Below are 27657 nucleotides of genomic sequence, written 5' to 3'. Positions count from 1 at the left end.
TGTGTTTTTAAATTCAGTTTGGTTATTTAGCTTGAAGTTTTAAATGACTGTGTTCTGAAAGTAATTGATGATCTATTGTTAATAAGCTTAGTGTGGTTCTTTAAAAGCAAGTGAAATAAGAAGTGCTAAATGGCCAGGCAGTGGTGGTGGTTCACACCTTTAACCCCAGCACTTGGGAGGCAGATGCAGGTGGATCTCTGTGAGTTCAAGGCCAGCCTGGTCTACAGAGTGAGTTCCAGGGCAACATAGAGATACCCTTTCTTGAAAGACAAACAAACAAACAAACAAACAAACCACCCCACCCCCTAAAACAGCAACAACCCGCCCCCACCAAAGTGCTAAATGATGGGATGGGACAGGGGGGAGATCTCTAAATATTTCTGAAACTATCAGAGATAAATTAGGTCTAAAAATCCTTAAACTGGGCCCCAATGCTTTGTGACACTGGACTAAAAGCATTTCCTACACTCCATTGTATTTTTTTTTATATTAGTAAGGATAGAACTTGCTACCAAGCCCATTTCCATCCAGATCAGAGAAAATATCAGAAAAAAAAAAAAAAAAAAGCCCGAGTTGTGCGCTGGATGAGGTGGCAGGTGCTGAGCTATGGTCAGGTATTACATAATGGAAAAGAACCTGAACCACTAGACCCAATGTGCGCTATGGGGGCTTCTACTGTCTTCATTCTCTTTTCAAAACAGGAAATGTATCCAAGCATCTGTCTAAGCCTCTGCGGAGACTACTTCATTCTCTGGCTTAAAGGGTCCCAAGGAGGCCATAGTATCTGTCCTGCGCCCTTGATGGTGGGGGGTGGTGGTGGGGGACAGCACATCACTAACAGCAGGAAGGAAGTGTTATATTTAAGTACCAAGGCTCTTCAGCCTGTCATACAGAAGAAGCAAGAACCCTCCCTGGCTCTTTTAGAAAACCGTCTTAGCAAGGAGGAGAAGAAAACATGTCATTATAATTTACAGAAAGGGCTCATTCCTTACCCCATCCCTCACCACCATTAAACGTGACAGGTGGCAGCACTTTTAGTTATTTCCAAATTAACAATCATACACCTAATAAGGAAAACCACTGCTATTTCCTCAACCACCCAGGACATACACAAAATACATCTCTACTCAGCAATATACTGTATATTAGTATGTATGCCACCAATTACAACACTGGAATAGCGTCAGCATTAGTAGTAAAATCTGGCGACATTTAACACTCACATTCCCAAAAATACATGTATGCACACGGACACATTGTTTTGGGGATACTCATCACTGAGGAGCACCCTCAGTCTGTTCCCCCACAACACACACATAATTCACCATCCGAGGAGAAGCTGTCTAGAGGAGGAAGTGTAAGTTAGGTGAACCACGTCTGCAGCAAACCCATGACAACCAAACACGATGGTGACGCCTGCCGTAGTTTTACTCATTGTAAGACACGTGTGGTAAGATGGGGGCAGGGGGCAACATCAGCATTCACTTGTCTTTTCGTGAAATATGAAAGGCAAGCTGAGGTTTCTTTGGTGATGGTCATTTGCTTGCATGGCAGATTTTTCTTCTGTTGCTGCTGGGATGTTGTCTGAGTAAGCATCTTCATCATCTTCTTCATCCCTGGGGTTACCCTCCAAGCTGTGCCTGATGCCATAAGCGAAGTAAATCAGAAAGCCTTTGGGGAGAGAGAGCACACGAATGTGTTAGGAAATGTTTTATTTAATGCGGGGTCGTCTGATACAGTAAGTCTCCCCCTTTCTTTCTGTGGAACCTTAGGAAATTATCCACATGGATATGGTTTCAGGGCTGACCATGCTGCACTGGACAGCCAATAAGGGGCTCATCCCTAGGACAGGCTAATTCCTCTTCCTGCAGTCAATAGTTGTTGCTCTAGAGGCTATCAACTTGAGAGTATTGTGTCTGTGCGAGATGGAATAGGACAGCTTAGAGGCAGGTGCCTGGATGGGGCTGGAGGGAGGAAATGGAGGAGGGAAAAGTCATGTAATTATATTTCAACTTAAAACATACTTAAATAAAAAAATTTAAAGCCTGTAAAAAGAAAAAATAGAATGTGAAAGTAAGATGTCACACAGATCTCCTATCCAGATAGAAAGCACCTCTACATTTGTGACACCCCAACCCCGTAGAATGTATTTTTTTTTCTCTCAACAAATATTTTCAGACAACAGTTATGTGGAAATTTTCTACTTATGTTTCAAACCTCAACAGATTAACTTTAAGCAGAATGATAGGTGAGGCAGAGGCTCACACCACACACACACGAAACCCTAGCAGTGGACTATCAGAGTGATGGTCAGGTAGTTTGGAACGTATGCCCTGTGTTCACAATGGACAGAGACATCCTTCTGCCTGTTATTGTCAAATAGGACAGCTAAGGCCTGAGCATAAAATGGCTGTCAATAGCTATGCTGACTGTGGATAACGGAGGCAATGTTTTAAATATCCTTAGGAGAGAATAACCTTTAAGTATGTATCTTGCCATGCTTTAGTGCTATTTTACAAAGCCGAGGAAGAGTTTGGGGTTGTTATGGTGACTTTTTGAGGGCTTCATTTTCCCATTCATAAGTTGGAGAAAATAAAACCCGTGTGAACTCCAGGATCACTGAGAGATCTGAAGTAAAAACAGCCTCTGAAGGGCTGTGGAATGTGGCGAAGGGATAGAGGCCCGGGGCAGTATATCTGAGGCCTGGATTGAATCCTCAGAACAAAAGAAAATAAGAAAGGAAAGAAAAAGAAAGAAAAGGTATCTGAAACCAAGGAGAAAGTAAATGTTGAGGTATTCTATGAAGTCGGAATGGAAGGAGATTAACGCAGCTTCTAGTTTTAGAAAGGGAGAAGGCACATTCCTGTATCCACAGCCCACAAAGCAAGGTGAACCAAAGCCCAGAAATGTAAGGCATTATTGCAAGACCTACCAAAGACCATCCAGATGCTGAATCTGACCCATGTGTCCGCACTTAACTGGACCATCAAGTAAATGTTGACCAGGATGCTGAAGGCCGGCAGAAATGGTAAGAACGGGACCTATGGGAAGAAGCATCCTCTGAATACTGTATTACTGTGAGAGCGAGTTCTCCAAGTTATCTCGAAGCACTGCCAGCATCTGACTCTTAGTCACACTGTGTCACTAAGTTCACAGTGTCATAAAGGACAACATGAGTAAACGCCATTCCTATAGAGACTAGTGAGAGGAAAGTCAGCTTTCACATTACTTGGGGAAGCTGAAAGGAATGGTAGCACATGCAGACAAGATACCATGGGCCTTAGGCGTCAAGTGTAGCTTAGAGTTTCCTGGTCTCATTAGGCCATCAGCAGGAAACGCTTCTGGAACTCTAGGTACATATAGCATCCCGGGGGACCCTTCCAGGAAGTGCTGCTTATAGTCAGCCTCCTCCTAGCTCCAGTGGGGCAGGACAATTTAATCTGCAGAGGGAGGCACTTGGTGGGAATAAATCCTCACAAGAGGGTAGCAAATTTTCTGAAAATAAAATTCTGAAATGATTTTCCTTCATTTCTATTATTTAATCTTAATTTTTAATTTTTAGTGCTCGGGATTAAACCGAGAATGCCATGAATTTATGATACAATATACTGTTCAACACAAGATTTGTACACTGTATGTATATAAGCATGTATGTACATATGTATGCATGTACGTATGTATGCATGCATGTATACAGCTCAAATACTGTGACTAAAAGGAATTCATCACAGAACTTGGACACTACTGTTCACTGCTTATGTGTGTTCAGACAAATGAAACAAACACAGAAAACATGCAGAGGAAGCGTACATAACAATTAGGATTTCTAACTATGATCTCGCATACCATGAAGGCCACTTTTTGCTGATTCTGTGGCTGCCTCCGAATGGCCAGGATGACGACAGTGCAGAGGACCAGAAACAGGGCAAGAAGCGCCAGGCTCCAGGCTTCCAGTCTGGCGATAGCCTGGACTCCATACGTGGTTAGAATACTCAAGCCCAAGATGAGAAAGGCTGTGGTGGTCAGGGCACAAAGCAGAGTCAGTGCACAGCCTTCCCTCATATTGCTTAGTTCTGGTCATCTACCCTGGTCTAGCATCACATTCTTTATATTCTACTTTGCCATAGAGACTCCTCACTTCTTTCTTCACTGGGAAAAAGAGACAGTTCACGTCAGCCATCTAAGGATCATGTACATGCTCTCATGTCTGTCTTCTTAGTAGCAACCTCGCCATTTGGCCCAGACACCTTGCTTTGTCTGTCATGTGACCAGAGGTCCTCATTTCCTATTTGCAGATTATATGGATAGATGTTTTTGATGCAGTACAGCCTCCATTTTTTTTTCAAACGAGAAATGGCCACTTTGCCTTTGCAAAGCCATTATGAAGGTTATTGGTTAACGAAAACAAATGACATCATCATGTGATCTGAATCTTTTCCCCCTATTCCAGGCAATGATGCCAGGCCTCTTCTGATCATCAAGTATGTGGTAAAAGCCCCTCCTACTCACTCTCGGAGAAACCTGCTCTGCCCTAGTTTGCCATGATCGTAGTGTACAATCCTCAAGAGCAAGGGCAGTCTGCCTCACCACCCCAAGTGCCCAGCACAGGGCTCAGCATACAGAAAACAGCCAGTGGATAACACTAAACACATGGATGATTAGGCATCTTTTCTATATTGCTTCCCAATACCATCGGGGCCAGTTTTGTTACTTGGCCTGATTCTTAAACACAGGGAGCACCCTAAGCTAGTTTGTGTGATTCTGCTATGCTTACTACAGGAACTCCTTGCTTTTGTATGTGTATGTGTGACTGTGGGAACATGTGTGCCATAGTCTGTATGTGGAAGTCCAAAGATAATGTTGGACATTAGTTAACACCTTCCACCTTATTTGAGGCAGTGCCCTCTCCCCCCTCTCAACAAGGTTTCTCTATGTAGCCTTGCCTGTCCTAGACTCACTTCATAGACCAGGCTGGCCTGAAATTTACAGAGATCCACCTGCCTCTGCCTCCCGAGTGCTGGGGTTAAAGGCGTGCACACCACCACACCTGGCGAGGCAGTGTCTCTTATTTGCCAGTGTATACATCAAGGTCGCTGGCACTCAAGCATCTGGGGAGTTCTCTTTCTTCCTTTCATCTTGCCACAACCACGCCGGCATGACAGGCATGCGCTTCTCTATCCAGCGTCACATGGGTCTTGGAGACCCTTAACTCACAGCCTCACATTTGTGTAGCACGTGCTTTATCCACAGAGCCATCTCTACAGCTCATAAATCTTCCTCACAGTATAACATGACCTCAGCTACCATTATCTCTGTGAAATACAAATTTCACCTCTCAGGCCGCTAACATCCCCAGGCAGTGGGAGGCCTTGTCCTTTTCTTTCCACATACTCTGGTTCTACACACCCACACCTATCAGGCCTTCCAACATCTGCCGTGCAGACTTACCCAGGAATCCCACCAGAAAGCTCACGAGGGAAGCCGACTGTCGTGTGGGCAGAGCAGAGGGGCTGAAGAGGATTCGTAGGCTGAAACCCTGTCCTTGCAGCATGGTGACCTGGGACTCACTTTTCGAAGTCGCAGTGGTACATGATTCCAGAATTTCTTTCTCAGGGTTGTATTTGGGCTGTTCATAACACAAGCCAGGTTGGTACCTATGCCCAAATAAAATGTTGGTTGGTGTCTTTTTAATCTCATCGCCCAAAATGAAACTATTACTTTAAACTCTTTGGTGAGACTCTTTACAAAATCATAGTGTGTGCAGTCAGGTGACACTGCTCATGACTTCAACCCACCGTGTGCTGAACCTGGCCACAAACTTCTTCCATAAAACACCCACGTTAACTCTGGAGTCCCTCTTATTGCTGTTTAATTAGAATGCTAAACAGTAGATGCAAAAATAAATAAATAAATAAATAAATAAAGTTAAAATGAAAGATAGAGCACTTATGGCAACAGGATGGTATCTGAAGCCTCTGGAACCCAGTGGGATTGTGATTCATGAGAACAGTACAGAGACAGCTCCCACCTACGGATAGACACTTGTTGGCTTGGGGTTCAAAGGCTGCATCCTAGTCAGTTTCTGGCCATGTTTCTTCACTTCCAGCTGATTTATCTTGCTTCACCGAGATAAGCTCACTAAGCTCCTCAGGCACCTAACTACGTCCATCATTCGCCCTACTCTGCCACAGCCCCTCAGTGTATTGCCTGCTCCACTTCCTAGTACCTGCAGCCCTTGCTTATGTCAGAAATACTTCCCCTCTATGTAGAGAAACGCATTCACTAAGGAAAGCACACAAAGGAACACAGAAGGAAGGGGCAGCCACCCAATAGCTAATTAAGTATTTTAGCATTTTGATATCCATTCATCCTGGCGTGTATGCACACATAAATGCTCACCATTTATTAGTGTAAATTTATAATGCTATTGAAACCAATTCAAATGCTATAGCTTTGCATCTTACAATTGGAGTAGTTATCTATTTACTGAGATCTGTTTTTATCATAGATAAAGCCTTCATTACGTCCTTACTATACTGATGCTCAAGTCAGCTATGTGTTCATCCCACCTGTAGATCTACCTTTCTTGTGAGCATCCTTTACGTCTATCTGTTGATGTCTCCTTGGTAAGGTCTTTGTCACACATATTCGGTAGGTATAAATGTGTTGCCTTGGAAGAATATTCAGGATACATTGCTAATAAATGAAGACCGTACCATGTAGTAGTCAAGAACGGGGCGCTATTTGTCAGTCTTTTAGTATTTACAGTTCTAAAAATACAACACGTTTATATAGCTCCACACATTTTAATTAACTCCTTTGTAGACTGGGCCAAGCTAATGGTAAAGGCCAAAGTGTACTTGGTTCTTTTCTAAAGGCCAAGCTGGGTTCCCATAACTCATTACTGCTTTTAGTGGCCACAGCCTCCCACTTTGGTGAAACTGCTGGATCTCTGGAGGCCTTCGTATCTCTATTCCATATATCCCATCTGGCATACACCCTTCAGAAACAGCGGACACTTACCTGAGTATAAGCACACAGGCTGCGACCAGAGAGTAGGCCATGAGGGTCCCGATAGACATCATGTCCACAAGAGCCTTCAGGTCAAAGAGAAATGCCATCAAAGCTATTGGGAAACAGACAAAAAAGGTCAAACCAAAGGCAGTTGTCCACATAGGCAGGCACAACTGACTGACACTTTTCTAGTTTGGTACTAATAACAGGTCAAGGTCACAACATCATAAGATATAAATTGCTAACACTAAGACTTCAAAGCCCCCATCTCTTTGGAAAACACTAAATACATAGGCTTTTTATTATTTAAAACATACTTGGCTTGGCTAAGAGTGAAAATTTTATATTGCAGAATACTGTCTTTTGACATCTTCAAAGGTAAATAAACACTGCTAGGAAATGCCAGAAATTGCTTTTTAAAATCATTAGGAAAGTTCAGTTTTTGGTATATAAACTATATAATCACTTTAAATTCCACCTGTATCAAGTCATATACAACTCACGTAGAGTAAATGTTGCTCTAATCAAATTAAAGCCACATGCTCTGGAAGATTAGATGTGAGAGATCAACTTATGATCCTGTACACAAAATCCTAACAATGTTAAGAAGTAAAAATGCCTTAATATTAGCTGAATTTTCCACATAATACTCCCTATCCTTTGTAAACAGACAACACCATGTTCAATTTATATAGTGTGCTAGACCTCTTTACAAGTTTTATAGCCTATGAGCTCACTTTATCTTCAAGTTAATGATCCTAGCAGGCAGAGGATTTTTTTTTAGTTACAGAAAGTGGACAATATTTGACTATTTACTTAATTATTTACTTTAAAAAACCCAGCAACTTCCCTTGGTCTGCCTTGATAGGATTATTACTGTCTTATAGACAGATTGATGTAAGAAAGTTATAATGGTTAGACACCGGTGGAGCTTTCATGTCCCTACAAGCCCTCAGTGTGCCATCTTTTCTCTGAATACACACCACACACTTCACTCTGCAAATATTTCATTACTAACAAACTTATATAACAGATTATTAACATTTTAGTATGTTTGTAATGACTGCAGATAGCCAAACATTAATTACTCATATAAACTTTCTGATCTAAGTTTAAAATACAAATTTGGGTGTGAGAATGTAAAAATATTCTACTAGTGTAATGATACTTTAAATTATTATTGTCATTGTCTTATAATACTGTTAAAATACATTCTTCCCAAAGGAAGGAGAAGCTAAGTTATCTTTAAAATTCTAGATTCAAAGTAGAATCATTAATGGGAAAGATTTTGACTTTATGAGGAATTTTTATGACATGGCTTATCTTTTAACATCATAATGAGCTGCTTAATAAAAAGTGGACTTTAAGTCACCTAGAATACTGGTTCTCAACTTTCCTAATGATTAGACTCTTTAATACAGTTCCTCATGGTGTGGTGACCCCCCAAGCCATGAAACAGTTTCTTTGCTATTTCATTAATATAATTTTGTGGCTGTTATAAATTATAATATAAATATGTAATATTCAGGGTATCTGGCATGTGACCTCTGTGGGGTTGCGACCCACAAGTTGAGAACTTCTGACCTAGAAATATCTTCATTTTATGGGGGCAAAAATTTAAGCCTAAGAAAAATAAGTGATTTGATCTTCCAACATATGTCTCAAGTGGCAGATGAAGAAGATGTCTGCCAGGTAAAGTCACTCAGACAAATGCTTCCTGACCTGAAAGGAAAACCCAGCTGGATACGGAATAAAACATTCTCAATCCCAAATTCCCGGCACTTTATAGAGTCTCAACAAAGTCGAAGTGCTTATTTGAACAGCTATTCCTGAGGCAGTTCCACTTCATATAGCTGTAAAGCTTGCTACAGTCTTTCTCTTACTTCCTGAGTCAGGACCCTTAAGATCATTTTCTCAGTCTATACTATTCCTGGAAATTTCCGCATTCTCTAAGAATCTGGCCAGAGGTAGTTTACATGGATATCATAGCATGTCAAAAATGTAGGCTATCTAGATTCTGGGAGCAAAACCTACGTGTCCACATTACTAAAAGGCTGTGAATGAGGGCCGAGAGGGTGCAAGTCTAAGCCTGCTGGGCATGCATTCTGGGAGGAGAGGACATGAGCAACTTTAGATTATCTTGGCATTTCTCTTCTTACATTAGATTAAAGACTGGTAATGTTTAGCTTTTCAAAAATCCTGCCGTCGTTATTTTAAAATTAGTACTTCTAAAATTAGGCAATTATCCAACTGACATATTTTCCTGTGCGCAAACTACAATTTTATGTGCTCATACGTCAATTAGAAGAGGAATACCCAATACATAATGGAGTTAACAATGCTTTGCACATTTGTTAGATGCCCGAATGGTTAAGTAGTAAAATAATAGACTCCCTAATTAGTTAAGAATGAAATTTCAGTGTTTCACCATCACCATAATTGTAAGAGATTTATCCCAACACCAATACACAAATTTATCCATGATTTTGCCTTTAACTTACATGCATAGCATGCAGACCCATTTTATGTCCATGCATGCCCACAACACGTTTTAGTCCAATGATGGAGAAACCTGTGTTTGTAAGGCTTACCAGCAATGACCCCCGCAGTCAACGTGGCAGCAACGGGTGACTGCCTCTTACTCACTCTTGCAAGAAATCTAAACAGTAAGCCATCCCGGGCCATGGCAAACAGAATGCGGGGTAAGGGGAACATAGAACCCAGAAGACTAGAATAGAAAAATTCATAATCCAACGTGAGTTAAGTATTACTCTACCAGGGTACATATAGGTATACAAAGAAATAAAAATAGGAGAGTCACAGTTATTGAACTTTATGTTAATCAGAACAGAAAACCACCTGTCCACACTTTCCAGAGTTCTTGATGAAAATCGATCCCCCTTTTCTTAGTAAAAGCCAACTCTCTCACCTGCCACTGCACCCGACGACAAAGTAGCAATTATTGGTGTCTTCGTTTTGGAATTGATTTGAGCTAGACATTTGAAAAGCAACCCATCCTCCGCCATAGCATAGATTACACGAGGCATTGGGAAAATGGATCCAAGAAGACTGAGTAAAAAGCAGAGACATGCAGTATGGCAAACACATTCATGCAAGACCACACCCAGAACAGAAACACAGTGATTGTATGACACTCAGCATGACAGCTATGACCAAAGATTCCACAGCCTTAAAGTGAACCATGATTGGGCATTAAAACACATCTGCCGATAACGGCTATTGTGTTATGCTTTACTCTTGCAGATATTTGCTCAACCAAATTATAAGACTAAAAACAACATTGCAAGTCATTCGGTTCTATCCATGATTGTTACTGAATTAAAAATAAGTTAGACTTCACAAAATTAAATGAAGTATGAACCACGAAAATGTCTCAAGTGTTAATAATTCAGAAAACAAATTTCCCAAATTAACATGTAATTAAAAAGATTAATCAGTCTTATGTCACAGTAAGCCACCCATTATATAGTAATTATGAATTTTCATATTACCATGATTTTGCATTTTATAGTTTGATCTTTGATATATGTCGTTATCAAAATTATCAAGGTAAAGAATGGTTTAATTGGACATACTATAGGTTTAGTATATAGAAGGAGCTACAATTAAGTGTTAGTAACAGTGAGGCTTAATGTACAATTTTTTGCATAAGATAAATAGAATTATTTATGTTTATTGCTTGCACCATTCCATGTATGATTCAGTTGTAAAAGTAACTATGTAAGAAAAAGAGGTAAAATATGTGATATTAAAAGTCTGTGGGTGGCGACAAGCATGGTGGTTAATGCTTGAAACCTATTGACTGAGAAGCTGAGGCAGAGATTGCTGAACAGTTGAGGGTAGCCTAGACTTCACAGTGAGCACCAGGCCAACTGTGGCTACACAGCAAGACCTCATCTCTTAATCTGTTTTTTTTCATTAGAGAATGCGTTATTAGTTTTTGTCATCAAACCTCCAGAGAAAAGACCATACATATTTAAAACAGTGTGATATCCTTGCACGAATGGAAAAAAAAACTAAGTTTAACATTTCTAGATCAATATGGCTGTTGGTCTCTGTGCAACACCAACTCAACACAGTAAACTAAGAAACACTTTTCCCCCAAAGTTGACAGCATAGTTTAAGTTTCCAAAATTCTTATATACACGTAAGGACCAACCACAGGAGCATGCTCTGTATCAATGGTTGACACAGCCACAGGGGACTCTTTTCACTCCTTCAAGGATCATGGTGGCACAGTATCTTTACAGTTTGGAATTTAAACTATTGGAAATTCTTCATAATGAACTTCACCAAGAGCAGATAACTAAGAAACCCAAATAAATAATTCCTAAACTCACTTAGTAGTATCAGGACTGGAAACTAAAATGCTTTTGAAAGAAAAAATAAAATAAAAGCCACATTGATAAATCATATCGGAAAATAAAAGCTTTGGTCTTTGTGAGAACATTCTGCTATGATGTGTGGCATGAATGGTATGTTCTGCTTTGGGCATGTTAACTAGACGTATGAGACACTCTGGCAAGCCGGGATATGAGCTGTGACACATTAAATAAGTAGCTACTGAAAATCTGAACATTTGACACTCAAATCCCCCTTGTCTTTTTACATAAAGAATTTCTACTGGTAATTTCAGAATGGTAATATCTGTCTCTTGAATAAATTCATTCTGATCAGCACTAAAAGGAAAAAGGCCCAGTTTGTCACAGTTAGAAGCACATTTAGGGTTAAAAATGACACAGTGTGTGGCTACTAGTCCCAGACACACTATTGATTCATGGAGAATTGTCCAAAGTGTGACAACTATGTATATCTCCGACTGACTGAAACAATGCAGGCAATACTGATGCCGGTAGCATGACCAACCCAAAGGTGTCTAACATAACATGTGACTATGTGCGACACTGATATTTGTGAGTCCCAGTGCTATGCGCATTACTACTGAAGCTAATACTATCATTATCTTGGAGGGAAAAAAAACTGACTTAGCTGCTGATGGTCATGTTTTTGTAATCACTCTCTGACAGCAATTCTGGGAAAACTGTTCATTGAGCACATAGTTGTATAATGTGGTCCTCATGTTAGGATATTTTTAGCCTACATAAAATCAATCCTGTGGTAGCAGTGGCTAGGGCGTTGACCCTGGGCCTCCAGAATGCTAGTCAAGCATTCTACCACTGGACAACTCTTACAACCCACAAAGGCAAATGCGAAGGTGTTGGCTACACTTTGCAAGACCTGTAAGGGCCCCAGTCCCAAGGGCAGTGTGATGTACCTTGTTGATAAGGCGCACAGGGAGCCTGCAGCAACCACGTATTTGGCAGGACCCCATCCGACATATTCAAATGCAACAGGAAGAGGGCTTTTCTCATCCAGGAGGTAGTACGGCATCATAAGTGTTAAAGCTGCAGAAACCCCAAAATAGGCCATAAAGCAAACAAGCAAGGACGTCACTATCCCAATAGGAATAGCCTTTTGGGGATTCCGGACCTCTTCACCTAAGGAAATGCAAACAGAAGATTTGCAGGGTTAGTGAAGAGTTAGACAGGTGAGGAACTTCCTGTGGGCCAGAGCCTCCCTCTCCTAGGTGGCCATGCTACCCTGGTTTTGTCCCTTCTGTTTTCTCAGCGGTTCTATCTATTTCATATACAATTTTCCTTCTCTTTTTCAAGATACTTTGCTATTAACAAAAACGATATAAAGAGAAGAATGGAGTATCCAAGTCAGTTTCCTACTTGCAGAAAGGGGGAAAGCCCCATGAGCACTTTTAAGTGTTTAGGTCTGGACTGGCAGTTGATGTCACTTGGAAAACAGCTGCTCTGGTATTCTGTTACGCTTCTGAACTGGAAGGCATCAAATAAACTGATTTCATATATTTATATGAAACTGTAGATTCCATTAAAAAAAAATCAAAATATCCTTCTTACAAAGCTCTCCAAACACAGTCAATTATAAGGCTACGCAACTCGAAAGGTAGACAGACTCCGGGGTGAGGATTTTGTCCTTTGGGATACAAAGAAAAGAATTGACATAATAATTTGCCTGGTGAGTGAGAAGATAACTTAAGATGATAACCATCTGGAGGGGACAGCACTTTCAGTTAAAGGGTTAAAGATAGAATTGTGAGCAGCAGGTAAGATTCCTCATGGGATCAACCGGATGTGTTGTCTCAGCTGGTCTTCATAATATCCTCAGGGGCGGGGCCACTCTTGACAGCACAGAACCAACGCCCTGAGAGCGCTTCACCGAGATGGGTTGCCGGTGGAGCGGGAATTTGTATGCTTCCCACCTCACATCACATCCCCTTTCCTTGCTACTCTACTGTACCCATGGCTACTCATGTGGTACCCTTTGCTTCTATCTCTCGAGGAGACAGTGCCCTTACCAGTTGTTGCAATGCAGTCAAAACCCACAAAGGCATAAAAGCAAGTTGCAGCACCAGCCAATGTGCCCGTGAAGCCATAGGGCATAAAGCCACCAGCCCCGTAGATGCTCGTTCCGTTTTCAGAAGGTGGTTCTCTGAGGAGAAGGACAGAAACAGTCAGCCATTTTGTGGAAACGGCACTTTCTGATGATTTCTCTAACTGCATCCTTGGAAGACTGATGTTGCTCATTCGCTCTTTGAGGCTAAGGTATATAAAGCCAAAACTTGATTCTGTCATCTTGTTAGGGAGACTATGGTAGACTCCCGCACAATGACCTTCTATGTCACTGACATCCGATTAGAGGCTATTCAACAGCAAATACAGAAGGCCCAGACCAAATTATGTGTGTGTGTGTGTGTGTGTGTGTGTGTGTGTGTGTGTGTGTGTGTGTATCTCACTGAGTCCACCTTAGCCTTGAATCTCCAATATAGCTCAGGCTACACTTAAACTTGTATCAATCCTCTTGCCTCAGGCTCCTGTGTGTACCAGTGTGCTGATCTACATAGACTGGTGCTGGATGACATCAGAGATTCCATGCGTGAGCTGTGCTCTACCTAAAGGTAAGAAACTTTCTCCTCAGCCAGGCATGGTGGGGCATGCTTGTAATCCCAGTAGTCTGGAGGCAGAGGCAGGCAGATCTCTGTTAATTCAAGGCCATCCTAATCTACAAAGAGAGTCCGGGACAGCCATGGCTACAAGAGAAACCCTGTCTCAAAAACCAAACAAACAAAAAACAAAAAAAGAAAGAAACTTTTTCTTCATTTCCCCCATAAAAATTAATTTTTAACTCATGAAACAAAAAGAAAGGCAGACTGTACATCTTTAAAATTCACTTAGGGGCCGAGGAGTATGTAAAATCACTTGTCACCAAGCCTGGCAAGCACAGTTCGATTCCCAGGATCAGAACAAAATCTTGGAAGAAAACAATCAACGCTCGCAAACTGTCTTCTGACAAAGTCATACAGATGCACAAATGCATAGAGGTACATACACACAGATACATACACACACCCATCTCAGTCATGCAGACACAGACACACAAACGCAGACACACACACACACACACAGACACACAAGTGCGCGCACACACACATTCCAAACATAAAAAAATAAAATAAAATAAAACCCCCCACAAAATTTTCTTAGAAGATAAAAAAGAATGAAACAGAATCCCATAGGCTCAATTAATCATAGTGAAAGTTTAGTATCTTACCATATATTAAAAAGCATAAGATTAGTAGATGCTATCTTTCCCTTGTTAGGATGACTGTAAATGACATATAAATTAAAAAATATGCACTCACTTTATGCCATGCAATAGATATTTCTGTAGTCTTATTTCTGCTTATGGAAGTTATTTCACTAATAAGAATAAAATGGCTTCATAATTTTGTGTATAGGGGATTCAAGACAGGGTTTCTCTGTATAAACCTAGCTGTCCTGAGTCTTACTCTATAGACCAGGCTGGTCTCGAACACAGAGGTTCACCTGCTTATGCCTCCCACTTACTTACACCATCATGGCTGGCTTCCAAAATTCTTAAAAGCCTGAAAATATGCAATGAAAAAAAAAATGGTCCCAAAAGACAAACTCCAGGATGCAAAAATCAAAAATATCCCTAGTGCTGTTGCTGAGCAGAGGTGACGCTCTTCTGGTGGTTCCACGCTGCCATAGAAGCTGAGGTTGGGAGTCGGCAGCTGCAGAGCTTCACATGATGGCTCTGCCTTAGGAGGGGAGCCTGGGAAGAGGAGGTGCACCCCAGAACCATGCCCCCTGGAAAGGGTTGCAGCACCAAGACAGAGAAAGGTTGTCTACAGAGAACTCGCAAGCACACTCTCTTAAAAAGAAGTAACACAGTGAGAGTGGAGAGCTCAGCAGGAGGAAGGGGAGGAGGAGAAGGGAAGAGAGAGGAAGGGGAGAGTGGGGAAGAGGGCAGTGCAAGAGGGACTAGCTATTTTACCTGGCACTTGCTGATATGTTTTTGAGAAAGTCTTCACTGATCTTCCAGTTAGCCACATTTCCTTTCACAAACCCAGCCACCATGACAAAGAGCAGGACCAGGATATTAATAGCTGTAAAGAATTTATTCACCCAAGCTGACTCTTTCACTCCGAAAGATAATAGACCTGTGGAAAAAGAGAAGGCATCAGTGTGGGCCCTTTACCCATAAGAAAGGCAATACTATTGCCAATACATGCCTTAGCTGCCATTGCCCCAGCATTCCTATATCTACCTTCCATTTCTTCAATTCTATTGCTAGCTCAGAAATCCATCACTTTACTGTGAAGCCTTTGGAGACAGCACTGATTTTGATTTCTGGAAGCATACGCTGCCCACACGCAAGAGATTCCACGCTCTCTGTGTAAGCCTAGTAACTCTGGTTATTGTCGCCATGGTAGGAACAGGTAGATGACTTAATGTGAAAGACTGTCCTTCAAAGCTAATGAAAAAGTCCATTCATAAGTCTGCCACGTAACTTCTGACTGTATCACCAGAAAATAAGTATTCTACGTGCCATTCCAACCCCGTCCCGCCACCAGAGTTCCCTGGTGAGTCTATTCCCATCTGAGTAGATTTACTTTATAACAGGAATGTAAATATCCTATTCAAGTTGTTTGGGGAAACAGAACAGTATAGAAAGTAAAGATCAATTATGGGAGCCCTGAAGAATTCTACACACGCACACACATTATTCTTGCCTCAACAAATACATCAGCAGTTTCGACAGCTGCATAACATACTATGTGGAAATCCTTTAATCCCTTATTTATAGACAATTAGGTCACTCTTGGTTTTATTTTATAAACAGCACTGACATCATTGTATTTTATAAATATCTTTCTGCATTTTCTAATATTTTCCTTACAACAGTCTTCTGTAAATTAAGAGTGTATGGAAGGGTCCCTCCCCTTGGAGTTCAGGGAACCCCATGGAAGATGGGGAAGAAGAACGGAAGGAGCCAGAGGGGTCAAGAACATCAGGAGAACATGGCTGATAGAATCAACTAATGAGGGCTCACAGGGGCTGACAGAGACTGAGGCAGCAGTCACAGGGCCTGCACGGGTCTGTGTTAGGCCCTCTGCATACATGCTGTGGTTGTGTAGCTTCATATTTCTGTGAGATTCCTAACAGTGGGAGCAGAGATGTCTCTGACTCTTTTGCCTGATATGGGGACCCTTTTCTTCTTACTGGGTTGCCTCACCCAGCCTTGACAGGAGGGCTTATGCCTAGTCTTATTGTATGCTGTGTTTGGTTGATATCTCTGGGAGGCCTGTTCCTTTCTGGAAGAAAAACAGAGTGGATCGAGGAGAGAAAAGAGGTTGGGGTGGAGGGGATGGGAGGAGTGGAGCAAGGGGAAACTGCAGTCAGGATATACTGAAAGAGTGTATGGAAGGGCATGCAATGTAAATGTATGCGCACGCGTGTATATGTGTGTGTGTGTGTGTGTGTGTGTGTGTGTGTGTGTGTGTGTGTGGTGTTTAGTATATATGCATGTCTGTGTGGGTGTGTGCATATGTGCATGACCATGCATGTGGAGGTCAGAGGCTGATGTAGGTGTCTTCGATTGCTCTGCAACTCATTTTTGAGATAGCCTCCCACTGTAATTGTAGCTCCTCAGTTTGACTAGGTTAGTTGTCCAGTAGGCTCTAGGGATCCAGGGATCCAGCTGCCTCACTGCCCCCTACATCCCCACTCACACACGCCCAGTGCTGAGGTTACAGATGCATACTGCCATTCCGAGCTCTTAGATAAGTTCTGCGGATGCAGACTCACATTCTCACGCTTACAATGGCAGGCAATTTTCCCCCTGAATCATCTCCCCCGCCCCAGGGCGTGCATCTTTATACAAAGCAAGATTTGGCCCCATTTACATTGCACAAATTTTAAATCAGAATATTTTATTTGTACTGATTTATAAGAGGTATTTACATATTAATGCTATCGACTGTCAATCATTTATGGTATATATTTTCCATTACCATCATTTAAAAATGACTTCATTAGGTTTACTTCAGTGGTAAGTATAGAGCCCAGGGCCTTGTGTGTGTTAGGCGAATGCTAACAATAAACTTCACTTCCTAGCTTTATAGATGGCTTTAACCTTAACATGTTGCCTATAAATGTGAACATGTTAGAATAACCCACATGTCCCTAGGAAAGAGAGGCTACTTAAAAGCAACACAGAAAGTTAGACATATCATAACTACAAAGACTGGACTTGACCCAAGGAACCCAATGACCCTAACCACTAGAAAGTAGCTAAGGAAAACTACACCCCTCTCTCCCTGCTAACCTTCTTTCTCTCCTACCTGGTGTTGGGGTGTTGGAAAGGATTGGGGAGGTGAAGGGAGAAAGAGGCATTTAGAAACAGCAATAAATGAAAACAGTTTTAAGAGAGGTGCCTACAGATTGGCTTTAAGAGTGTCTGCAGATAGGAAGGACAGTTACAACAGAAAATGTTCAAATAATCAACATCAGGGACAGCAGGGATCAGCTATACTCAAACACTAAAATGGCTGCCAAGCAAGGATCTGTGCAAGGGAGTGTGTGACGTTCCCATTTCATGATGAACGCAATAAGGGAGGGAAAGTAGAAGCATGCCTTTTAAATTCCACAAGTAGCAATAAGCAGAGAAAGATGGAAAAATCTAGATGCCTCTTCTGTAGTTCTTGCACCTGTTTAAGCCACTATGCTACACACTGATGAAAGGTGAAGGGTCCTATGTCAAGTACGCCTGTCTATGGGATATCTGCATTAGAGAACACCAGGTGAGCTGAATGCCTGCTTTTCAAGCAGATGTCTATAGGAGATACATGGCAGGAAAACTCTACTGTTTTTTCTATATATAATATGTTGGCTAATGATTCTAGTTGCATTTAACAGGATGAAATACCATGGAATTCTATGTTTGTTTTGTTTTGTTTTTTTCTTATAGAAATGCTCTTCCTGAGCTGGGCGGTGGTGGTGCATGCCTTTAATCCCAGCACTCAGACAGAGGCAGGTGGATCGCTGTGAGTTCAAGGCCAGCTTGGTCTACAAAGTTAGTTCAGGACAGCCAAAGCTACACAGAGAAACCCCGTCTCAAAAAACCAAAAAAAAAAAAAAAAAAAAAAAAAAAAAAAAAAAAGAGAGAGAGAGAGAGAGAGAGAGAGAGAAATGCTCTTCCTATTCTTGAATATCTATGATTAGTATTAATATACTAATCTCTGATTAGTACTAAAAATTGATGCTCTCTAAACAAAAATTGATTATCTTCATCCTATGACCCAGAAGTGCAGTTTCAACCTTTCCTGTACATTTCATCCTCTTCATGAAACAGAGGGAACATGAAGCCTGCAGTGACCCTGTGGGCATGACGTCATATGCTGACCTCATTCGGAGAACTCAGGCTCCAAAGTCTGTGCAGCCTACCTTCCTGGGCTCATTAGTGTGGTTCATTAGAAGGAAATGGCATATGAGGGGCTTTTCTTACCTGCCAGAAGTAATATAAGGCACACAGCAAAAAAGTCTGGATACTCCGCCAGGCCGGTATAATTCATTTTGAAGTATGTCTTGAAAAACTGACCAATCTGTTTATTAAGAAGTTCATCAAAGGTGCCACTCCACGCTCTTGCGACACTGGATGTACCTACTCAAAACAGAGAGGTCAGAGAATAAAACGCTACTGGTAGAAAATTAACATAACATCATCTGTTTAGTTGATACCTGCATAAACCTGGCTTAGTTCATGCCAACTGAAAATTTTAATTACTATATTGTAATTAAAAAGATCACAAGAATACTCTTTCTCTCTTTGTTCTTTTAAATATTTATTTATTTATTTATTCATTTATTTATTTTTTTTATGTGCAGGGTCTTGCTATGCAGCCCAGGCAGACCTCATACAGGTGTGCATAGCCAGCCTATTTAACTGCCCAGCTGTAGTTACAATTAAGCGCGTATACCATGCAGCTTTATTTGCAGTAAAGAACCATTTTAGAGGCTGGAGAGATGGCTGAGTACTTAAAGCATATATTGCACAAGCAGGATGTCAGTTCAGACCTTTAAGTAAGTACCACTGGGTAGCACAGCCTATAAGACTAGCCTTAGAAGGCAGAGACAGTACCCCAGAGCAAGCTGGCCAAGACTAGCTGGAATGTAACCACTGGGCTCAATGGAGAGATTGTGCCTCAAAGAACAAGGAAGAAACCTCACATCATTCTCTGATCTCCCCATGCACAGAAGCATGTGGTACACAGCATACATGTGAACACCCCCTCACACACATACACATACAAACTCATGAAAAGACCAAAAAAAAAAAAAAGTATTTTCAAAGCTCCAAACAATTTTTAAGCTCATTAAGAATAGCAAATTCAAAGTGGAAGCAAAAATCAGAAACTTCCGCAATGAAGATGTATTTTAGAGATGAAAAAATAAGAGGGGAACAAGTGATTCCCTTAGGAGCACCCCACAGATGAAAAGTACAGGTTTGCCTTAGTGCTGAGGCCCTCTGGAGAGCTAGCTTTACCCTGAACACAACTGACACTTGTTTTTGAAACATACCTATAACATAGGACAGAATGAGATTCCAGCCAGTGATGAAGGCCCATAGCTCTCCGACCGTGACGTATGTGTAGAGATATGCAGATCCAGTCTTAGGGACCCGGGCCCCAAATTCAGCATAGCAGAGGCCTGCCATCACGGAGGCCAGGGCGGCGATGAGGAAAGACACCACAATACTGGGGCCAGAATCTGCTTTGGCCACTTCCCCAGCCAGGACGTAAACACCAGCACCCAGAGTGCTTCCGACCCCCAGGGCAATGAGGTCCATGGTGGTTAAGCAGCGGCAGAGTTTGGAATCTTCTAGACTGTCCAGCGTGACGATTTTTCTCCGGATCAGACAGCGTGCAAAAGTCAGCACCGCTCTGCAGGGAATCATGGTGAAGGGGTAACCTGCAGGAGAAAGGAGAGGGAGGGGTTAGCAGGAGGGATCTGAGGCTCTCTTCTCTCCCACTGATCAAAGAAAGACAACACCCCTACCTAACAGACACTTGGTTCAGAGCAACCAGGAGGGTTTATAAAGAGGAAGCCACACATTTCTGGGGTTCACTCACACATGCCAAATTAGAGGTACTCCAACAAATAGCTTTTGGGGAGGGGAAGAAAACAACGACTTAAAAGATTAACTATTTGGATTAATTATTTCACTTTTTGTAGATAAGTTGAAAGGAATGCATTTCTTCTGGTGGCTTATTTAACCCTCACTAGAAGGCAAGGCAATAGATTCTGCCTTTAAAACAACTTCTTCTTCTTCTTCTTCTTCTTCTTCTTCTTCTTCTTCTTCTTCTTCTTCTTCTTCTTCTTCTTCTTCTTCTTCTTCTATCATTCAAATCAAAAAAGTTTTGAACCAAAATATAAACCTCACCATATTTTGGTGGTTAGTTAGCTTCTTACTTCTATTATGTCATCCAATATATACTGTTACTACCCATCTCCAGATTACTTCCAAGGAATATGTATAACCTATGTGTGAAGAAATATTGCAACTCTAAAAGTCTATTTGGCCTAGTCTTCAGGAACATGTTAACTCAGCAGACTGAAGGCAGCTGAGGAAGAGGAGTATAGTGTCCTGTGTGTACACAACTGTAGACATTAAGTCATGCCCACTTGTACTTCCTGGATGAACACTTGCCCAACAGTCTGCTGCTGTGGGGCTCTGCTCCCTTCAACGTCCTCAAATTCATCATGCAACACTTGCCTTTATGATACAAGTCTTTGGCCTTGGGATATGTGGGCTCTTAAGTCCCTGTGGAGTCAGGGACTCGGGTGATAGCAGGAATAGGTACATAGCCTTTTACGACAAATTATTATTTTGCTAATTGCTAAAATAGTGGCTTTGTTTGAGGAAGAAAAATACATATTAGCTGAGGCTGAAAATAATTAGACAAAGGGGGCTGAAGGGGACTGACACTATAATCGTGTCTCTGAATGATTTTATTGAGGCTAATGATATGCACCAATCTTCCTCAGTCCACCCCGAACCTGAAGAATGGATGAACTACTTAATTCTAACCAAAAAGCAAATTCCTTTTCCAGCAGCCTGGAGATGTAACTTCTAAAATTTCTTCAATCCAGGTCATCAATTTGGCAGCAGAGAATTCTGGGTCTAATAAACCCTCACATGCAATGATTTAACACCAGGGGACAGATAGCTCTCTGGTGTCCCATCTGTAGCATTTAAAATCTGCTAGTTACAGAAAAACGTCCATCCTGGATATGGCTTTACTTCCATAGCTGATACAGAAGCCACAGAGACAAATCCCTTCACTCTTGCCCTATTTTAAGGCTGGTATGTCAAACTTAGTCCCTGCGTTATGATCACATGACCTCATAAATATACTACAGGAGGAACAATAGGAGGCAAGCCAGTGGGACAGGGGTTCCCAGGGTCTGCAGCCAATGAGCTTGTCTCACTTAGAACCTAGGTTTTTCTTTTTAATTCCTCTACCAGTTTTGTAGTGAAACTGGACTGATGGAGAGAAACGCAGTTACAATGTGTATGTAGTACAGGAATCTTTGCCTGCCCTTTCTTTTTTTTCCCCTCCAGATTAGATATTTTGATTTTGCAATCTCCACAGTCAGCATCAATTACATTCTTACAATTTTAAAATTCCAATACAAAGTTTCAAATTGTATGATAGGATAAAAAGTCAGAACAAGGGGAAATTGATGAGGCACAAATTACCGACAGTAATTCTTTTTACTTATCTTTGAGAGATGAATTTCCCAAAACAAAATATTATTTCATGAGAAATGGCAACTGTTGCACCAGGAGTAGCCAACAACAAAACCAAGCTTTTGCACTGAAACCTAAAATTACTGTTTTTCTGAAAAACATTTTTCTGCAATGTTTCCCTTAACAGTTTACTCTATCTTTTCTCTGCATCAAATTTTCTTAACAATTTCTTCCTCTAAAGGAAGACGGGTGAATGGCAAAGTTGAGCTAAGTAGAAGTTAAAGACACAATTAACGTTATAACAAATGAGCAACTGCATCAACGATGGCTTATTTTCTTCCCTTTGAATCAGTATGGCCATACAGTTAAAGTAAAAATGTACTATTTCAAAATTTCCCATGGGCAAGCAACTCTCCTTAGGTTATATAACAAATGACCTGCTGAAGCAGGCTTTCGGAAAGGTCCTAAAGCCAACCGGTGGTTTGTAACATGTGGGTACACTTACCTCAGTAAATGTGAAAACACAGTTGCAGTACAGATCTAGCAGTTTCATAGAAACAAATGAAAAATGATTAAAAAAAAAAAGCATGTAACTTTGTTCCCGGGGCAAGGGAAGGGAGAATAAAGCAAAAAGGTGAAATAATAAAAGCGAAGCCCTGGGCACTGTGGTAACCAGAGCAGCTGCCCCGTCAGCACTCCTCCCTGGCAGAGGAGTAGCATGGGCACCAAGCAGGCGCCTGCTCTCTTCAGCAATGGCTGGCCAATAAATCACCCTGAATGCCACAGGGTACCACCTGTTCGCTTGTCCCAAGCTGCTAGTGCCAGTCGCTCTATACACACCGCTGCAAACATTAGGAGATGCCCTTCCCAAAATTATTTCGTACCTGCCACTAATTTGCAAGTGCTGCAGTTAAAATGCCAAAGGTCTGCAGTGCTTATTACATCCCCGCTACCATCTGACACCTTTCATTTCTCAATGTTACTGTAAAGATCAGGTGCATTATTAATTTTATTTTAGAGATAAACAGCTAAGGTATGGTATAGTCAGCCAACATCAGAGCCTACCTATGATGGAAATAAGATGGAACCCACGGCAGTGGCTCTGGAACAGTAGTTCTCAACCTGTGGGCTGTGACCCCTTGGGGGTTGATATACTACATATCAGATATTTACATTTTGATCCACAACAGTAGCAAAGTTACAATTATGAAGTAGCAATGAAAGATTTTTATGGTTGGGGGGGGGGGAGTCACCATAACGGGAAGAACTGTATTAAAGGGTCACATCATTAGGAAGGTTGACAACCACTGCTCTGAAGCTTGTTTACAGCCAACGTGCAGCACGGCCACTTTGTCACTGGCCATCTGCCCCGTCACATCACTACAGCACTGTCTCCCACTCCGAAGCCATGAGTAGGTGGACCCGAGACAGATACGAGAGGCAGGCCACACTCAGATGTTCCCCAAAACTCTAAAGAACGCAGTGAGAGGAATGCCCAAACCAAGAGTTTATGCTGTCCTGGAGCTTAGGCAGGGAGACACGGCCAGAGGGGCACAGCAGTGGCCTTCTCTTTCCCCTCCAAGCCTGCTGAACTTGTAGTGTCAGACTGTGCCTCCTCAGCTTGATTTCAACTGACCTCCTGATTCGTGTAAGCTGTGCCGAGCTGTGTCTGATCATGAAAACCAGAAGCTACCAGTGAAGATGTGGCAGTGCTGCGACAGCCACTCTGCCAGCCTCTGCTCCACCTCCATCCAGCCCTGAGCTGTTTACCTTTTACCATTTGTACTTCACTCCCTGCTAGTTTATCTTCCCTCCAGCATCCGCCTTCCAGCTGGAATAACTCCAGCGCTTCCATATTTTTCCAATAACGTACTCCAGAGGGTTTAATGCTCATTGGGGCCACCCTTTACATAAGGCAAAGGTATATATACACACACTAACAGCTGTGTTTGGTGTGGAGTTTTCAAGGTAGAAGGTATTTCACAAGTGCGGGGGATTTTCTAGATTTTGGAAGCTCAAATCTCGCAATCTTTGGCTGGTGTCCAGTGACTGTTGCCACAGTCTGGTGATCTTCCAGGCAAGCTGCAATTTTATGCTGGCCAGATGTTGTGGCGTCCAAATTGCTTCTCTTGGTATGAAGGAGGTTTGGACTGGGCGCGGGAGCACATGCCTGTAATGGCAGCTCTCAGGAGGCTGAGGCGGGAAGGTCATCACCTCAAAGCCACGTAGTGATTTCCAGGCCAACCTGGGCTACGTGGGGGAGACTCTGTCTCAAACCAAACATAACCAAAATTTAGTCAAATCAGCAAAGTAAAGCAAAACAAGGTGGGGAGTCATTTAGTATTGCTTCTTAAGGAAACTTTAAAAAGCGAGTATGATTGTTTTTTAGAACATTACCTTAATTCTACATTTAATGCCCTGTCATTTCCAGGATGTCAGGAGACCCCTGATGACCTGAAGGGCCCTGTGTTCTTAGCACCTTTTGAAGCAGTCATTGAGCAGGGACAAACCGGCTTTGCTTGCTTCTGGGTCAGTCACCAAATTTTGGATTCCAGACGCCGCAAGTATGCGCCTGGACTAGGATGGAGGTTAGAAAACAGCAGAGGTCTTTTGTCTGATGGCGAAGAACTGAGAAATGTCTTAGGACACTCTGATTTCCTCTCTTCATTCTTTCCAGAGGCAAAAACGCTCCTTTCCCAAGCCAGCACTTCTCCCAGAGTTACTTAATGTAACCGGCTGTTAGAATTCTACAGCTTTTGTCTCAGTGCTAGGCAGAAATTCCTTCCATCAAGCTGTGGTGGGAAAGGAATTTGACAAGAATTCACACCTATTTTTAGCTCAAAAAATGTAGCTGGATACCTAGTTTTGTGGTTTTGCTACAAAGTTATTTCTTAAAGAAAGAAAGAAAGAAAGAAAGAAAGAAAGAAAGAAAGAAAGAAGTCACTTTTGACTCTACAGTTTCAATTTTGAAAAGAATGCTCTGATTTGGCACTTCTTAAATTCTGGGAACAATGTATGAACAGAGACTGTTAGCGCTGGTATCTTGGAAAGATCCTTGACTCACTGCTATTGATTATGGTGAGCTAATTCAGAATAAAACACCCCTATTGTATGCTCGGAGGAAGCAAGGAGACTGATGCCAGCTCAATCTGAAGGCAAAGAACCACAAGCGATATTTAGAATATGCAAATGAGGAATGCTGTTTAAAAATGAGCCCAACTTGAAACAACGAAGTTCTTAAAACGCAAACCTGCCAGTTTTGACACATGATTAAATGCCATAACTGTCAACAATTGCTCATACAAGTTTTAAGGAAAATTTGTCTTTATTTTCATATTTCCGTATTTCCTACCAACTGTTCAACAAAACATCAAGTTCTCTAAAAGATCAAGTCTTAAAAATTTCAAAAATTGAAACCTTTTTAGATTAAGCGGAAGTCCTTTAAAACCATTCTTAAGGAGCACAGAGGCAGAAATGAGAGAGGACAGGCCTGACTGGTCGGTCATCACAATGGCTTGTGTTAAGGAAAGACCTGCACTACCAGACTGAACAGCAGGGGGCACACTGTTCAGACTCTAGCTGGAGCAGGGGCAGTGAAATCTTGACTAGATGGAAAGAATTAAAAAGAAAAAAAAAGAAAAAAAAAAAAGGTTTTCTGGAGAGATGGCTCACAGGTTAAGAGCACTGTTGTTTCAAAGGTCCTGAGTTCAATTCCCAGCAACCACATGGTGACTCATAATGAGATCTAGTGCCCTCTTCCAGTGTGTGGGCACATAGAAGCAGAATACTGTATGAAAAATAAATCTTTAAAAAAAAAGTTAATGCAGCAATGCATTCCTATAGTCTCAGTGCTTTGAAGGCTGAAATAAGATCAAGAGTTCAAGGCCAGCCTGGATCATGTAGGCAGACTCTGTCTCAAAATCTAAATAAGTAGTAAATAAAGCAAGGCCGCCTACAGCGTACTGTTTAAAGCAAAAATATAAATGAGAAAAGCCATTTAGCATTCTTCTAACAATGAAGCAATATCCACAACATTCAAAACTCATTTTGAAGTTTTGATAAGCTTATATTCTCTGCTACTTCTGAAAGACCAAAATGTCTGATTTTATTTTAAACAATCCCTTTCTTGGGAAAAGAACCCAAACTTTGCAAAATAGTCAGTAATCTTCATTTCCATAAGAAACAATAAAAGAAAATTCTCAAAATAATTATTAATATATAAAATCTTTACCAAAAGTTCCTCTAGTCGTCTATGTTGAAACAGGAGGTCTTTACATTATTATGTGATTTAAAATTGAAATTATCTCATAACCTAAAAACTATCTGATAATCATTCATCAATAAAAGTTTTAAGGTATTTACATAATGTGGGAGGAGTAGGTTTTATAAGGGTGACTCACAAAGCCAAAATAAGGGCTGGTGAGATGGCTCAGTGGGTAAGCACACTCATTCTGCAGGCTTGGGAACCTAGTTTAATCCCAACAACCACATGAGGAGCTGGGTATGCGCTGTAGGCCTCCACCCCAGCACTAGGCGGGGAGAGATAGGTGGATCCCAGAGCTTCCAATTCACTGAGAGGCACTCTTAAGGCCATAAGACAACAATAGAGGAAGACACCTGTTAACCACCTACGGTCTCCACCTGTGTGCACCCAAGTGCAAACAAACAATCCTCCCCCCCCCACATACACACAGACAGACAGACAGATAGACAGACACACACACACACACGCCACACTATGCTTGCACACACACACACACACACACGCCACAGCATGCTCGCACACACCCACACCATATACCCACACAAATGCACAAAAAAGTATTCAACACCCAACATAGAGTAGTTTAAAGCCAGCAATTAACACTATAAACACACACAGTGTTCAGTTAAAAAAGAATGTAAAAAGAAGAAAGGTAAAAACTGCCTTGTACTCCAAATTCCTGCTGCGGCTTTACAAAACACCATTTGATTTGATTGGCAGGGTCTTTAACACTAGCATGCTGGGAGAGCATGACCTTGTGCTTGGAGGCCTGGCTATATCCAGGGAACCAACAATGCTGCTTCCCAGCTCTCACTTGACATAATGCTGGGGAGAAGTGACAAACACTCGAGCCGATGCTGTACAAAGGTTTGCAAATGAATTACATTACAAAAGCAGAATTTAGTTTCCACAATATTAAGTATGCTTGGACATCTACCCATACGTATGCATCAGAACACAGATACAAGAACTGTGAAATACTAATAATAAGTTTTTATTTCAACTGCTTGCATCTTATTCACACTGTAATCTCATCTGCCTTGAGCCTAGGTTTTTCAAGTCGCTGCTGTGCGCTGCCTCCAGTTTACCGTTCTGGCCTCGAATTCTGCTGCACTCCACGTACGTGCTGCGGTCTGACCTGCCCACCAACTACTCTTGGAACATTTGCTTTCTCGCCCACACATGTGAAAAGGGATATTGACCTGCGTGCTCCT

The 27657-nt window shown here is 41.7% G+C and overlaps 1 protein-coding gene across 2 annotated transcripts; it reads right to left on the bottom strand.

Moving 5' to 3' along the window:
• Positions 1-1464: 1464 nt before the first annotated feature.
• Slc7a2 (solute carrier family 7 member 2) lies at positions 1465-20419 on the bottom strand. Of its 2 annotated transcripts, none has more exons than XM_051169638.1 (11): positions 20007-20419; positions 18934-19089; positions 15421-15586; positions 13421-13554; positions 12311-12533; positions 9944-10083; positions 7024-7126; positions 5449-5654; positions 3847-4013; positions 2933-3041; positions 1465-1671 (listed from the first exon to the last, which is right to left on the bottom strand). In XM_051169638.1, exons 1-11 carry the CDS (start codon positions 20380-20382, stop codon positions 1475-1477), a joined length of 1977 nt encoding a protein of 658 aa, XP_051025595.1. In that variant the 5' UTR covers positions 20383-20419; the 3' UTR covers positions 1465-1474. The 2 variants fall into 2 exon arrangements, with proteins under 2 accessions (XP_051025595.1, XP_051025596.1); XM_051169639.1 differs by lacking the exon at positions 9944-10083 and adding an exon at positions 9606-9742 and having other exon boundaries at positions 20007-20418.
• Between the last annotated feature and the right edge of the window lie 7238 nt (positions 20420-27657).

Source organism: Acomys russatus, chromosome 27 (genome assembly GCF_903995435.1).
Source record: "Acomys russatus chromosome 27, mAcoRus1.1, whole genome shotgun sequence".
NCBI classification, from domain to species: domain Eukaryota; kingdom Metazoa; phylum Chordata; class Mammalia; order Rodentia; family Muridae; genus Acomys; species Acomys russatus.
The sequence above is the reverse complement of the archived record's forward strand: the minus strand, read 5'-3'. Positions and strand labels throughout refer to the sequence as shown.